This window comes from Tigriopus californicus, chromosome 6 (assembly GCF_007210705.1).
Source record: "Tigriopus californicus strain San Diego chromosome 6, Tcal_SD_v2.1, whole genome shotgun sequence".
NCBI lineage: Eukaryota > Metazoa > Arthropoda > Copepoda > Harpacticoida > Harpacticidae > Tigriopus > Tigriopus californicus.
The window spans coordinates 14,830,612-14,846,710 of record NC_081445.1 but is presented as its reverse complement, the minus strand read 5'-3'; the positions used below and the strand labels follow the sequence as shown (position 1 = coordinate 14,846,710).

The window sequence follows — 16,099 nt, the reverse complement described above, 5'->3', positions numbered from 1 at the left end:
CGAACAAACAGGGAAAGCGTTATACGTAAGTGGATGCAACAAAGGAAAGAGAAAATCAAGGGGGAGAGAGGAACTCAAAGACATGACAGATTCCCCCCTCCCCTTTATGTCTTTCAATATGCGAGACAGACAAGACCTGCTTTAGCACATGTTCACCGTATGGAAGGATAGATGAAACACCGTAGTTCAAGGGCGACGAAGCAATGAAACACCTGACCAAGCATTTTTCTTTATTAACTAGATGCTTTTGTGTTAAACCAAAAAAAAAACCCTAACGTAGGGATACAGCTTTTTACTATATACTAGAATTGAATCAAGTGCTGTTTTTCAACTCGCTCAATCGAATTTTCTTCGAATCCATTGGTATCTCATTTCTCATCCTTATTAGATTGACAAATAGGGTGATCGGGCAGACAAATACCCCCAGTGAAGGGGATCCCACACTGACCATAAAAGGATTCATGACTAGGGCTGGCCAAAAAATGCAATTAGATTTGTCAAAAGCTTGCCGAAAAAATATTGAGCATGGCAACACTTTCTTGAATAAGTGGTTAAAATTGTCAATAGTTTGAGTTAAGGCAGTGAAAAGGTAATTAAAAAGATCGGAAAACCCTGGAGCTAAACATTTGCCACTTTTGAACAACCCTGTCCGTGACTTACCGAATTCCGGGTGTCTTACTCCTATGCATTGTTACTGTCTCTCAATTTCTCTTCGAAACACGTTTAAAGTGTTACAAAGTGGTTTCCAGTAGAACATACACTTGATGAAAGGTTTGTCTACCATATGATAGGGCTCCTCAGAAACGGTTCATAATGAGTGTCATACAATAGATCCGAAGGCAACATGCCGACCCAGTGGACTCATTTTTCGTGATACTTAACCATCTTTCAAAGCTCCCCCAATTATGTTGTGTGTTTTTGCGTCGAATTGGGAAATCAAACGCACCCAAAATGGGCATGAGTATGTTTTATAATGGAAGAGATCAGAAATATAGAAGTGCATATGATCCTATTCAGCTCACGGACGACTTTTATTGCCTTGTGCGGTAATTGTTAATGGAGTGTCAGCGAAAACAAGTGGTTGAAAATGTCAAGCCAAAGACTCCCTAAACAGGTGCTGAGGTAGTTTATTTTTTCTTGTACTTTATACATCTGTCAACAATTTGTCTCGTCAGAATTATATCGTTCTACGAAAAATTCTGATAGCGTTTCTTTAAAAGACTATTAATAATCAAGTCTAATTCCAAGCACAGGACCCTTGAATGTTTTCCATGCCTTTGATTTGATGTTCATCATAATTTCATCGAATATTTTGAGTTAGTTCGGGGGCAACAACTATAAAATGCGCGATAAAAATTCGAAGTCAAATCTGACAAACCTTGCTAGGGGATTTTTAAGAGTGCGCGAAAATTCTTGAACGACCTTATGTAGGAGATTGTTGAATAGCTACGTATTTGAGTCCAAAAACTGTTTTCCAATTGGATCTCAAATATCGGTCTCAGGTAAGATTTGGCATATCGGTTTTTAATTGTCCTCTTCAGCAAAAGTATTTTTTTTTGTATATGAGATCATCATCATGAGAAGTAAAATCAAAACAGAAGGAGTAAAGTCATGAGAAGTAAGAGCCCACCATGTTATGGAAGGTCTCTTAAACAAAGTAAAAGTATTTGAAATAATTGACACACTTACCATTCAAGTTCCGTGAATTGACAAAGGTCTATTGATTAAAACTGCTTTATTGAAATACCTGATTTTTAAAGCCTTTTGAAGGACATGGTTCCGATGGATGCAAAAATGATTTTTTCGAGACATGTCGATAAAGAGCATGCCCACTAAACTGAGGAAATGTTGATTAATGCGTTTTACGGAATAAAAATACATTCATGTGTATTCTTTGAAATTCGTTAGAACGGTTTTAGCAGCTTTAATGAGACAATTTGATTTTCTCTCCAAAATCGAACTCAAAAGAAAAACATGAATTATCCAGAATAACTCATCCATGCCGCCATTAGATTCAAATGTCTATGTAATTTGATTAAACTACAAAATACCGCAATGTCCTTGAGTGCCACTTCAATCAAGATTCCACATCTTCTCAACACGAGCGTCTTTTCGTTCTCGAAATGTCTTGGCCGAAGAATTTTCAAAAGCTTACATTTATCAAGTTTAGACTCATTCCATGAAGAAAAAAAGCAAAAATAAATCAGTTATTTTTGATGGAAAGGACTTGGAAAAGACTTGTATCGTCTGAAAATGCTAAGCCCCTTGTCATTTCATAACATGTTTTTGATGGCCAGTTCTGTAATAAGAGCCTTATTTTGAATGAGCCATTCAATATAACACGGAAATTACTTTAAAAGAGAATTATTTCAAAGGTCAGAATTTGTGAAGCTGCATAACTAGCGGTTGGTTCGTCAAGGTTAAAAAGGGTGCGTTTAAGGTAGTAAGCTATACTCCTCGTGAGTTTAGATGTCAAAAATGGCTTGTCCAGTGCAATTTTCCCTCACAGAATCATAAGAAGAACATTCAGTCTCAATTTGAAGCCACACTTAACAGGAAAATTTTGAGATTTCTGATCTTGTAAACATGCCCCCTCAGGATAATCAGGAGCATGAGAAAACCTTTGTTTGACTTTAATCACGACTATAGAACTGTGGGCAACCAAAAGTTTTCGAAAGGTTCCCCCCAAAAGCGATGGATTTGCCAATTTGGTTGATAACGGTCCAAGAATGTCTGTCGGGGCCGTTTCTTGGAAACTTACAGACCCCTTGTCGACACTTGTCAGCTCACTGTGCGAGATGATTTGAGGTATCATTCCTACTAGATGGGAAAAGGCCAGTTGTTAGTCCGAAAAATGAAGGACTAGGACCTTTCTGAAGAACTGCACGAAATCGTTGAACAAGGTCAGCAAGAACCCAGTTCAACCCAACTTGATTTGGTTCTTTCCGAACAGGAACACTTCTGCCAAGATCAAGTCAAGACGCAAGTCAGGTGAATGGCCGAAAACACTCATGAGGTCCCAAGAGTGATGACATCAAGTTTCCTGCACATGTCATTTTGTTTGTTGCGATCAATCCGGAGGAAGACGAAATTCGGTTTCAGTGGGACTTCAAAATAAGACTGGGTGTTCCTCCGTGGACTTCTAGAGATGCGGACTGTGAACGGAAGCCAAAGTTTCTCAGCTCCTAAACTGTTCACTTTATACCCAATAAGCACTTCATAAGACCATAAGATCTTGGCCAAATTTTCCACTCAATTAGGTTTGGTTTTTCACGGCTCTTTGGTAAGACGTAATTACTTTAAAACCTAATAAGTTTATTGCTCATTTATGTTTATGTTTAGCTTTAGCAGGTTCGCTCTGATTTGCAGTGTAGTATTTCTAGTTCCAAATCGTTATGTATAGTTCTTCAGTTTGATTGCATTGGTCCTTGACAGCTAGATTTATCGTTCATTAGTGTATGGATTTCAATTTGTGTTAGACCAGTTTGTTGAGTCACGGACTTCTAGAAATATGGACTGCGAACGAGCTTCCCGGCAAATTGGCCTTCTCTTGGTCATAGCCACTCTGAGACACTTTTCGAATTAAAGTAATGAAATACGAAACGTAGATCTCTTCAATTAATGGTAGGTCAATTTTATATCATTTACATCCAAATACGACCGTTTCAAAGTTATGTTGTCAAAAGCTTATGTAGCTGACCAAGAGCAGGCCGAAAATTCAAATTTTATGTGGTGTTTACTACATAACTTTGAACAAGTCTCCTGAGCTCCCTAAGCATAGGTTTGGGCTCAAACTTGGCTGAGTTCATCTATTCAACAAGACCTTGTGGTCGTATGAAGTGCTTATTTGGAATAAGATGAGCGGTTTAGGAGATAAGAAATTTTTGCTTCAGTTTGCAGTCCATATCTCTAGAAGTCCGTGGTTGAGTTTATTTCTGTGTTTTTGTGTTGTTTTCCTAGTTTACATATGTTCTTGAATCCTTCTTTTTCTCTGTCCCTTACTTCTTGTATAATACCTCCATCTTAGATTTGTATGTTTAGTTTGATGTGAAGTAGTTCATTCCTATTTTGCTTGTTATCCTGTATCTCAGGACAAGATTGCATAGCCTTTTAGTTTCTTTACGTTTTTCTCTTTTTCTTAGTCTCTTGATTTTGCTGCTCATAGATAGTTCCTCCTGCATTCATGATGGAAACTATTTTTGGAAAAGTAGTTGATCAGTCTACGTTTCTTATTTGATTACTTTAATTCGAAAAGTGCCCCAGAGTTGCTATGACCAAAAGCAGGCTGATTTGGCGGCAAGCTCGTTCGCAGTCCATATTTCTAGAAGTTCGTGGTTCTTCCTACGTGTATGATTCGGTAAAAGAAAGTCGAATTCGAGCCGGCATTTTTTACATCTAAACTCACAAGGAGTACAGCTTACCTCTACATATTTACCATTTTTACTTTTGACGAACCAATCACGAGTTATGGGTCCTCAAAATGGCGGCATATATAAATGGACCACGCTGTAGAATTTCCTCCACGACCATACAGGCGTTCTCGACAGTTTTCGCCCAAGTCGGTTCAAGTAAAGCGATACCCATTCTTGTTGAAGGACTAAAATCCGAACATCCATCATTTAAGGAGTCAGTTGATATAAAGGAATATCAAAAAGAAGCTTTTGATTACAGTTGGCCGGCGTCGACAAATTGAACGGCAAATCAAAATCCCCGGATACCAACCAGAACAAATGAGGGCCAAATCAACAAAGCTCAAATACAAGCTTGCGATATTGCCATTCAAGAGAGGCACAAAAGAACATTCATTCACTCAAGCGTTAGAACGGTCTTTCAAGAACCCTTTGATTTTCGTCTTCCAGGGTTGTTCAACATTGTCCAATTTAATAACGATGTGTGCAACATTACGGCCACGCAACAAGGTGTCTGCTACACCGCCACAGAGTGCGTCAACAAGGGAGGAGTTCCCAAGACATCCTGTGCGGCAGGATTTGGGACTTGTTGTTTGTGTAAGTTAAGTATACTTGTATCTAGAGCTAATTGTTTTTGTTTCGATGTCTGTTATTTTTGCATAGTCGAATTGGTTTTTATCACTCATGTGATCAATCTGACTGCACCGCAAGTTTTGAAACCATTCCACCTCTTTCCTTTCTCGGGTTCGTTCATTGTACAATTTGATTCCGTTAAATGTTCCTTGGGAGTATATAGGTGTTGATCCAGTATCAGGATTTAAGTCAGATTTTGACCAGTTTTTTGATCGATATTCCCGCTCAACCCGACATTAAAGAGCTAACCAGATCCGCCAACTCTAAAAGTTAGACAAAATGAACAAGTTTGTCGCCTTGTGCTGGTGGGAATTCCACTCCCAGAAGCGATAAGGAAGCCTGCAAAAATAGTAATACCGAGTTCAATCCCTGTTCACTATTTTCGGCTCTGGCCCAAGGGTATTTTTTGAGCCAAAAACCAAAATACTGATCAAGCCCTGCAAGACTGGTTTACAATCTGCCAGTGCTGCCAGATTGATCACCAGAGTAGTTTTCATGAGCCAGATGTTGTTTGTGCTGTGTTGACTTGGCCAGTGCCATTCTAAGTGGAATGGCACCAAACTGTTTCAAGTACACACTATTTGAACTCAAAAAGGAGCACTTTGGTCTAAGATAGGCAGTGAGGAGTACAATACATGATCCGATTTTTACCTGTATGCTCTCGAATGAGGAGACAATTGGTGGCAACAAGTATAAAGACAACAGTAAGTCATGGTCGGGTTTCCGAAAGCAAGAATAAGGGGAGGGGATTTGAGTTGAAAATGTGAAAGAGGTTGGGGTTGAAAATGCTTTTAATGCTTTCATTATTTCATACATTGAAATGACTGGGATAAACATGACCTTTAATATGGTAATATGAAATTGTGCCCTTAACGCATTGCTGAAAGATAGCTTTGAATAATGGAAATTGCCCAGTTGCTACATTCCTATCAATTGCCACACACCAACAATAGAAATCTGCCCATTAATTTCCGATATGAATAAAGCAATGATTATATTTGCCTAGCCCGAAACAAATCGGCTCTTTGTAAATATTTACAGATGTTTTAGCATTTCTGCTTTGTTCAATCGGACGTCGATTTTTTCTTCATTCAAACCTTTGCTCGAGGTTTCAATCTTATTTGGCTGAAATAAGTCTACCAAATCAATCATTGTCAAGCAAAATAGAGATTATGAAAAAGCAAGTCAACCTCTTTAAAGTTGAACCTCAATTCATCTTCGAATCTTATTACTATTGGGCAAATTTATGACATCCTATGTAACGCCTTTTTTCATACCTTGGACAAATATAATGAAACGGACGTGACTTTCGTGTCACACTGCATAGCCGTTGACTGTGCATCATTTTCTCTCTTATATTGATCCAAGAAAATGACCATCAATTACTAATCGAACGAGATCTTTTCTAGTTGAGAACTCTTGCTATGGAGTGGTGGACCAGCAGGTGGCTTACTTTCAAAACCCAAAGTACCCCGCAGTAGATGGGGATCCGAACTATTGCACATACAGCATCAAGGTGGGTACGAGTATAACAAAGCATGAGTTCGCTTTTTTTGACGTCTCGAAAATCGCTTGATCCGATCAAAACGGGATCGACCAAGATCCCCATATGGCCTATACGAAGCTTACATGGCAGAAAGGGGACACATTTCAAATTTCGAGGCAACAGTTGTCTTGATCAACGGATAAAAGGAAATGATAACCGTGCACATATTTTTTCGCTGAGAATTTCCACTTGGATTCTGAGGCTTGGTTTCTTATGGACAGACCATGACTATATCAAATTGGAATACATTGCCTCATTCGACATTGGATGCTGTCAATCAATTGCAATGAAAATAACTTGAAACTTGACAGAATATCGAACGGAATAGCTTCTTTTTTTTGCCCCTGCTTCTCGTCATTATCTTTCGGTGAACTCATTTTCAAATTAATTCAGGTCTGGTACGGGAATATGTTTGCTTTTGCCTTGTAATCGCAAGCGTGAAATAAATGAACATCAACCGTCATTATTGGAGTGATAATTAACTCGAGTACAGGCTATTCATCACTGAAATAATGGATGAATGCCTCGACTTTGCAATTGCAATTTTTTGCTTTTTGGAGTTTCCAAAGTGTAATTTTCGGCATGGACTGCAATGTTGCTTTTACAACGGACAAACAGGAATTATGTCTTGAATTCGATTCGCAATGAGAGGTTGTTGTAATGTAACGCAAAGTGACTCAGATTTGGTACAATAATCCAAATCATCTGGGGATTTGATGTATGCACGAAGTTTCATAACATCAAAAAACATAAACAAGAAAAAAGGGGAAAGATGAAAATAATGTCAAGACAAAGAAGTGCGAAACGGAATTCAGAGAACTCTTTGAAATATGCTTCTTGCAGGTCCGGAATCGAGACGTCTGCCAAGTTCGATTGGACTTGGACAAATTCGAAACAATTGGACCATCCATGACAACGCTCCCATTTGGCCAATGCTCAAGTGATCGGATGGCTATTTTTGGGGGTCGAAATCAGTTTGGTCTCTCAGAGGGAAACCTTCTTTGTGGGGATCTCACCGGACAACATTGTGAGTACTTAGTGGACTGTGACTTGTGGGCAAAAACTGGTCATGACCATATAGGCCTCTCATGCGATAATAAGCGACCAATTTAGAACAAAAACTTGTCCAAGTTGGGAATTGGGGCCAACGAGTCTTGGTTGAGACTCGTTTCTCATCCTGCAAGAATGTAAAGGGTGTTGCGAAAGTAATGGGCCATCTTCCGCTTTCACATATCCTAGCTTGTTTCAACATGCACTGATGTAATCAATCAAAAGGTCATTTTATATGCGTTGAAATTATTGATCTTTCGGACTGGCTCTCTTTAATGAAGATGAAGAAAGCAATGTCAAAAGGAATTGATTGACCATCAGGTTTTAACTCCTGCTCATTACTTTCTAGAGGCTCAAAGACGTTTCAAATTAAGCTTAACAATCATATGAGTAGACTTCGGCAAAAATATCGTCTGTATGTTGAGCAGAAATTCAAGTAATAATAATAATAAATCTTTATTGCGGCTCTTGGTCATGTCATTGCGTAAAAATGATTAAAAATAGGGTTTATAAGCACTATAGAAACATCTTTAATGTATAGAAAAAAACTGTCGAAACGGTAAAAGCAATGAAATAGTTGACTAGAAAGTGATATCACCATGAGTATGACTAGTATTATTCAATGCACATAAAAAAGTGAAGATGGCTATTGCAAGTAGTCCAAAAACAGGTGGATAAAGGTAAATGATGAAAATCTTGGTTATTGCAGTAGAGTGGGTGGGTCAGATTGAACAAACCTTTTGTCAGCTCCCATTGTTGATGGCATTGGGCCGAGAGCCAGACAAAGGTGCGTGATTAGCTTTTTGTATTTAAACTCACAAGGAGTATAGCTTAGCTCCCTTAAGTTACCATTTTCACCTATGACCAACCAATCACGAGTTATGGACCTTCAAAGTAGCGGTAGATTTGAATGGCCCACCCTGGACAGTAGTAGTAGTTGCCGCATCGCGTTTATCGCACTAAAGTCACATGCATTCAGCCAATTCACGGGAATACAAGGATTATTGCGGAATCTCATTATAGGTATACTAATGGAACTAACATTTTACTAAAGGAAAGCTTGTCAACCTTGAAGTTATTCTATACAAAATAATAAATCAATATACTAATATATCACGCTGAAATTAATGGAGCCTGAGTTGAAATTGGTCTTTCACGTGATCAGAATGGGATGCTCTTTACAAGTGCGGAGGAAGCCAGCTTTGCTGCCCTCATAGTTTTGGCCAGTCGCAGTACTCCTGATGAATTCCACCCCTCATAGGTGCATTTGATAAGAGAGGCAATCCCCGGCAAACGGTTAGGGAGGGAACAAGCGTTTGCTTATAGGAGAGCATTGAGGGTCAAGAGAGAAGATCCCTTACGTTGATGTGATCTGACTTAGTTCTTCCAGTGAGAGAGTCCTGGCCATATTGTTGAAGGCTACATTTCTACATTATAAACAATATATCTTTTCGGACGAACTCTCGATATTTCTGAACTTTTCCAATCTTTTGGTTTTTTTTTTTGGTTGGGGTTTTCCGGGCTTTTCTAACCGCTACAGGGAATGTTTTGAAGGTCTCTTTGAAACTATTGGGACATTATTGCTGAACTTAGTTATGGAGGCCCTTGATGTTGAATATCAGGTTGAATTGATCCTTTTTGAACAATTAGCCCATATTGCCATGATCACAAAATTCCCCCATGGGTGTCTATAAAGTCATCCAAGTGGTGTATTTTTTTCGTAAAGAAATAGCTCAATCCCAATGTCACTGTTTGTGGCCTCACACATCTTGGCCTAATCTAAAACATCACTAATGATGCTCACCTTCGGCTCAAAAATTATGATTTTTTATATGTTAAAAATATCCTCCTGAATTATTTTGTTTTTCTCAGGGGAGATTTGTATACCATCTTTGCCAAACCCCATGGGAATAATCTGTTGTGGGTAATAGCCTCAATGCTGAATTTTAACATGGTTACTTCACATCACAAAATACTTTCGGTTGACAGAAATTTCTTTGATCACAACATATTCCTTTTGGGTATTGGCCAAGAGACCAAAAAATGCTCCATTTTTTCGTCCACGAAGAAAAAGACAACCCCAGGACATCCAATTCTTGAGCTTATAGAGGACCTTAATGGTTTTTCTATGGACGTTCCACTTACAAAGTTTGTCTTTAAGTCTTTAAACATGTGGCAACTGACAGAAAGTATTTGGTCAGCCCTGGAGAGATCCCCCGCTTAAAGAATAAAGCTGTGCATCAATTTTGAGTAGACTTTAAAAGTTAAAAATCTTGCTAGATTTGTGAGAAATGTTAACGAGTTTTGGGATACGTCTTGAAGATGTTTTTCTTTAATTTTGAGGATCCCATCAACGTTTTGGGCGCGTTTCATTTGGACTCAGCAAGCACGATAATTGATGGGCTCAGCCATTTCCTTTTCCTTCATAATGTTTGTGTTTTATATTGTAACTTTCAATACTTCGCTTGTGTGTAGACAAAAACTGGTAATTAAAAAAATCGATGAATATGACTTGGTTGGAAATGAAGGATCAGCCATCATGGTCCTTGTAGTTGAGTTTTTAGACTTTCAATGTCGTCCTTAAAAGGTCACAGAGGTAGGCTAATTTCCAGCCGGGAATTCTAGTATCAAATAGACTTTCTACTTTTCTATAACAACACTTCTTACAGTCATGCATCGTCATGCAAATGGCTTGGATTCTTATTTGCTCGTATTTTCAGTTCAATAGCTGCATATGACGTTTTTGTTTCACTTTAAAGATGCTTTTTGCCGTTCCTAATCAGAATTGCCAAAGTTTGCATTTTTTGGTGTTTGATTGCTAGTTTTGACACCCCTCGTTTCCTTTGAGGTCTTCAAATTCATTAACAATTCTATTCGCTCCTTTTGGTGGTTCCTCGGGTTTAAGAACCTCTTTCTTCGCTTTATTGCCTTTGCAGTGAATCCGCTTTTCCATCATGATGACTCGATACTTTTTCGACCAATAGCAATTACCCGATTTGACACTTAATGATGTGTTGAGCTGGCTGGCGAGACTTAAAACCTGTAGTTCCAAACCCAAAAGAAACGGTCAAGTCTTCATTTCATCAGTGTTGCATGGACATTGAATTGTCAGATTCACCAAACTCATGGTGTACTCACTTTCATAATGATCCCCTCAAAATGTCTATTGGTGTAACCGAAATCCACCTCCTACCTTGACTAAGATTTGAGATGTTGAGATGTTGATTTCTCATCTCAATGCCGACTGCATCTTGGTTTTTATCGTTGAGAAAAATTGCAGTTTAAACTACCATTTGGTACCAATAACTGCCATAATTTTCTTACAATACCTTAAACTATGCACGTAGATTGTCGCAACGGCTTCCAGGTTTCTATACTGTAGTGTACAATTCAATCTAATGCTACCTTTTGACGACCCAATACAAACTAGGGATCACATGCCGGAAATTTTGACCATTGCTTTGCACTGGCTGAAAATGATTCTAATATCAGGACGGATTTGCATTCTGTATCCACTCACATTCTCATTTGATAATCTGTTGCGAATTGTTGAAAATCTTATAGCAATTTTGTCACAATTAGAAGACCAATAATTTCGAACCAATCGTTGTCAAACCTAAACAAATAAAAAAATAACTTTTGGAGCGATTGCTTGTAAGTGTTTTGGAGATCCTTGTGACCCGACAGATCAGAAAAGCTCGTTTCAATGTTGTAATGATGATCTTTCTTTTGCAATTTTGGTCACTGTTATAAAAAAAAAACTTTGTGACAATACTAGCCGCATTATAGTATTCTGTGATCCTCATAATATAGATTCACAGCCAAAATGTTCAGGTTTGTCAAGAACGGGTCTGTTTGTTTGTGTTTCGTTGACTTTTATCACCGGAATGACCCAGTTTTCCACGCCTCTTGAACTCTTGATGACTGTGAAGATTTCAATTCCCTGTTGAGCTTCATGGTTTTCCAACCCTTTTAATTAAGCGCCATGATGACATCACGTTTTACTCGGCCAATTTTTGTATCTATCGTAAATACGTATGTTGACTTAAGCAACAGGTTCTTTAGGATCACCTTAGTTTTCTAAAACTGGTCAAGTGACATAGACGAAGAGAAAAACTATCAGGAGATTCAGATTGGTGAGGTCCAGTTTTTGTTGAAGAATAATCAGCACTAATAAGCGACTTTGAATCTCTTTTTCGATAGATTACATTCGGTTTGCCGAGTCTTTCAAAGTTCATTTTGAGATTATTCTTAGCATATCAAATGACAGCAGGACATGCAATATTTAATTTCTATGAAAGAGGCATTGATCTCGGAGCACGCGTGTTTAATGACCAATTGAAGCATGAAATAAAGACTTGTTCAGAATTTGTCAAGTTGGCAGGTTTCTTGGCTTTATCCCCCTAAGAAGTATAGTATGCGTGTACTTCATGTTGAAGTCATCTGAAGTCATGAAGTCGCCGCAGTCAATGCGTCATTTATGACGTGGCCATGAAAAGTTTGAGACACATGTTGTTACCATATTTGCCATTGCATTCGCAGAATCGTCCAGAGTAAGTATTGACAGTTAAGATTGTGGTTCAAAAGCAATCCCAAGAAAGATGAGTTGATGGAAACGTGAATTATAGCCTAAATACATCGAATCTTCTGAACTGCCTGGCCCCAAGATAAGCTCGTATCTGCCAGAATTACCTGTAACTATGTATCATTTACTCGCTAGGATTTTATTATCATTCAGCATTTTTTGATTGAGAGAACGACAACAGGACCCTGTAAAATGTTGCTGTTGATAAAACCGCACTAATGACTTTCAAAAAGTTAGCTTTAATCATGGATGGGCATCTGAACAAGGTCGGCATCATTGCACCATCAATTCAAAAGAAAAAAGATGGATTTCTTGATGTACTAATACAAATGAGTCCTCCAAGGGAAAAAAGGAAAAGCTCTGACAAGGTCGTCTTTTTTAAAATTGAAGCTGAACCTTTCTATTGCTCTACATCAAGTGTTCATTTGTCGTTATTTCTGCTAGTTTTGAAAGATATGAAAAACGTTCATTTGCAACATTGTTTTAATCGTCCCCAATATTTGGTCGGGGTAAATAAATGGCAGACGCACCTTGCAGCCCCCTGACCATGCTAGACCAGAGAGACCTTTAACTAGAGAAGTGGACATCAGCGGAACTAGACCGATTTTGCTTTTTGTCATGGCCTTTTGACAGAGTCATAAATATAAATAGGCAGTAAGGAACTGCATTTGAGACCAAACTACACATCCGTTATTATATACATAATTGTCTATTCTGAAAACGCTAGACTTTTTACCAAATATACCAGAAACTTTCGATATTTTCATTTAAAGTATGCAAAGTCAACATTTGGTCATGAAAACACGATTTTTTTTCTTTTAACTCGCTTTTCCATAATGTATAGTAGTATTCCTTGTGACTTTTTGGGGGCTGAAATTGCCATGTCTTATCCTCCTGTTAAAGGGATCCTTGGCTAGACGTGGACAGAAGGGCCATTTCACTGTTCTTGAAATTTAATTTTTTTTTAAATGGCAGGTGAACAAAAAAGGGTAACTTGATGTGGACGTTGAGTTGAACATGAGGGTTTTGTGTTTTAGTGTACATTCCCATTGACAACAATGCTCAGCAAGAAGAAGAGATCATCCGTTTATTTGCAATGGTGGGCACTTCCGACTCTTTGACAGCTTCAGCGGACACGTCCATCAAGAATTACACATGGAGTATTAAGATCACTCAAATTGATTGCTCCATCCAGCACAAACTTCAAGGTATCTCGATGTTGTTTGATCAAAAAATTTATGAGAAATGTGACTTATTATGAACATGTTTCAGCTCCCAGTGGATGTCTTCAATATCACACGAGTCTTGTTGGATCCATTGAGACGTTCAACTTCAACGATATCGCTAGTCCCTATCCGATATCGATGGATTATGCCATTTGCATTCAACGTCAACCTGGATTTTGTGGAGTCAAGTTGTCCACTAGCACCCTTGGGGACAGTAAGTGTTTCGTCCAAATTTGTCCGGGCTCTGAGCAATTCATTTTATGCCTTTCAAAGAGTCGGAAGTAGTCATGTGGTGAAAAATTAGACTTGGCACACATGGAAATTGGGCTGATCAATTAGGCTTTGTTCAACTTTGGAAGATGGCTTAAATTGCCAGTCACGGAAGCCAATATCAAAAATAGCAGTCCAAATTGACCCTGAACCTTCCAATTCAGTACCTCTCACAATTCGTTGGACACTCAGATGATTTATACTTTCAGCACTTTTTGACTGGTTTACAATTTACTTCTTAGGTGGTTGAAAACCACTCTCAAGTTCTGGGGCTAATATCCAAACATATTTTGGCATTTTTCATATTCGTTTAATCATAAGAGGAAACTTTCACATTTTGGCTTTGAATGATTTTGACTAAAAGCCTTCATGGCTAGAACATATTGATTTTCTGGATCTGGAAAAACCTCCTTACGAGAATTTAAAAACATAACTAGTTACAACTGAAATAAAAATTGGGATGTGACCTTCTATGTCATAACTGTGTTGTTTTGGATTTGAATGTTCTTTTTCCACCGGTTTTATCTCTAAAATGTAAAAATATATAATAAAAAAAAGAACGACTAGTTTTCTTCCTAATCTGTAATACAAACATTGCTAAAAGTGATGTAAACTATCAATTAAAACCCTCTGCATATTAAGATTTTCAAAATACCTTTTCAAACTTTTTAACGTACGGCTATAAGCAGTCAAACAATCAATCAAGGTCTCATAAAAATCAATGAGTTCTCAAACATGCAAGTTTCTATTTTGTTTCAACAACGTTCTCAAACAGATCCCATCGTTATCAGATTACTTGTGTAATGCATTTTCTTCAGAGTTCATCTGAAAACCCAAAATGTACTTTTGATGTTGCAAAAAAAAACCACTCTCAAAATGTCTGTCATACGTACTGATAAATCTACAGAGAGAATTCGTCTTTAACTGGTATTTTTTCAATATCTTACAAATATATCCAATGCCTAAGTAATCGTCATCAGGATTTGTTTGTGTCCAAACATGCAAAGTTGGCCACAAGATAGCCCCCCTGAATATTTTATGCCCAAAGAACCACGAAAGAACCATTATAAATGGACTCTTTTTAAGCTTACCATTATTCTTTACAACATGACTGTCTGGTGCCCGGTAGATAAGTTAATACATTTGGTGGTTGTTTCTTTTCAATTGCAAATGTCTGGTTGATGACAAAACCACTCAAGTCAAAGAATATATCTTCATTAGCTGACATCCTGAGATCATTCAAACGCATCCATTTTAATGGAAAAATGAAATCAACACGTCATCACTCGTTCAGTCCAGAACTATTCGGTGATCTCGTCACCCAGAATGAAAACAAACTCTTTGATTCCTCACAAGGTTTTGGCTTGAATACGAACTCGGCTCTAACCACGGATGGTTTTGAGGCTGATTGCTACGATACCAACGGAACCAATCCAATTCTCTCGAGTGACTACCTGGAACTATTAGGCGGCTACTCCCTGCAACAGATGAACCAGATTCCGGCCTCTAAAATTTGTGGCCTCTACGATGGAACCACTGCCGTTTTCCCCGGGGTATATTGTAAGTATTCCGGCAATATATCCCAAGATGAGTTTTTGAAACGTTTCGCTTGATTGATAGCCTCGTTCCCGGGTCCCATTACTCTCCGTTTTCGCTCGGACGGGAGCTTGAAGGCCTTTGGAGGAGCCGGCCCAGCCATCAATGCCGATCAAGCCCAAGGGATCGTTGCCTCCGGCGGTGAAAAAGGCTTTCGTCTCTCTTACTCATTAACACCTAATTGTCCGTAAATGGCATTCATTAAATAGAGAACTTTGTCAGAGTCTCAAGAACCGAAATAAAGATGTTGGTTTTCAATATTTCACCGTTGGCAAAGAAAGCCGCCAAGAACCATTGTCAAATGGACAGAGAGGCCATATTTGAGAATTTGAGAATTTGCAATGCTCTATCAAAGGGAATGTAAAATAAATTTTTGAAACTGCTTACGTTTCCTAAAACTGGTTTTGGTTCAAGTGGTCAAACCATTGCACTATTAGTACAAGGACCAACTCATCCACTCTACTCATAGATTATGCTGAATTTTTCAAGTCTGAGTCATCTGATCGACGTCAAAATCGAAGTGCATGATTTATTTTCAAAACACGGATGACAGCTTCGAGAAAGAAAAACCAAGTTTGTCTGATTCGCAACGAAAATAACTATACCCCCTCATAAGCTGTCTATCAAACTTCGTGGCGGTTCAGTTCGATAAATCTGCATGGTCTCTCGAAGCCTTGAATCCTCAATCGTTGACGTCATTCAAGATCTAATAAGCAGCAGACTGTCCGAAAACGAGTCATACTTCGACATGGACTCTTCATTTGGCGTGCAAGTGCCATGGCCT

The 16,099-nt window shown here is 38.4% G+C and overlaps 1 protein-coding gene across 2 annotated transcripts; it reads left to right on the top strand.

Annotated features, from left to right (window-relative positions):
- The first annotated feature begins 4,753 nt into the window (after positions 1-4,753).
- LOC131882325 (uncharacterized) lies at positions 4,754-15,850 on the top strand. Of its 2 annotated transcripts, XM_059229439.1 has the most exons (6): positions 4,754-5,006; positions 6,452-6,558; positions 7,432-7,615; positions 13,261-13,663; positions 15,076-15,279; positions 15,340-15,850. In XM_059229439.1, exons 4-6 carry the CDS (start codon positions 13,462-13,464, stop codon positions 15,504-15,506), a joined length of 573 nt encoding a protein of 190 aa, XP_059085422.1. In that variant the 5' UTR covers positions 4,754-5,006; positions 6,452-6,558; positions 7,432-7,615; positions 13,261-13,461; the 3' UTR covers positions 15,507-15,850. The 2 variants fall into 2 exon arrangements, with proteins under 2 accessions (XP_059085422.1, XP_059085423.1); XM_059229440.1 differs by lacking the exons at positions 4,754-5,006; positions 6,452-6,558 and having other exon boundaries at positions 7,353-7,615.
- Positions 15,851-16,099: the final 249 nt, after the last annotated feature.

Excerpts from the sequence above, each read along its gene's own strand:
- LOC131882325 (XM_059229439.1), top strand. The coding sequence starts at position 13,462 with ATGAGAAATGTGACTTATTATGAACATGTTTCAGCTCCCAGTGGATGT. Across the intron at positions 13,664-15,075 it reads CACTAGCACCCTTGGGGACA|GTTTTGGCTTGAATACGAAC; the intron begins GTAAGTGTTTCG and ends ATTCCTCACAAG. Across the intron at positions 15,280-15,339 it reads CGTTTTCCCCGGGGTATATT|CCTCGTTCCCGGGTCCCATT; the intron begins GTAAGTATTCCG and ends CTTGATTGATAG.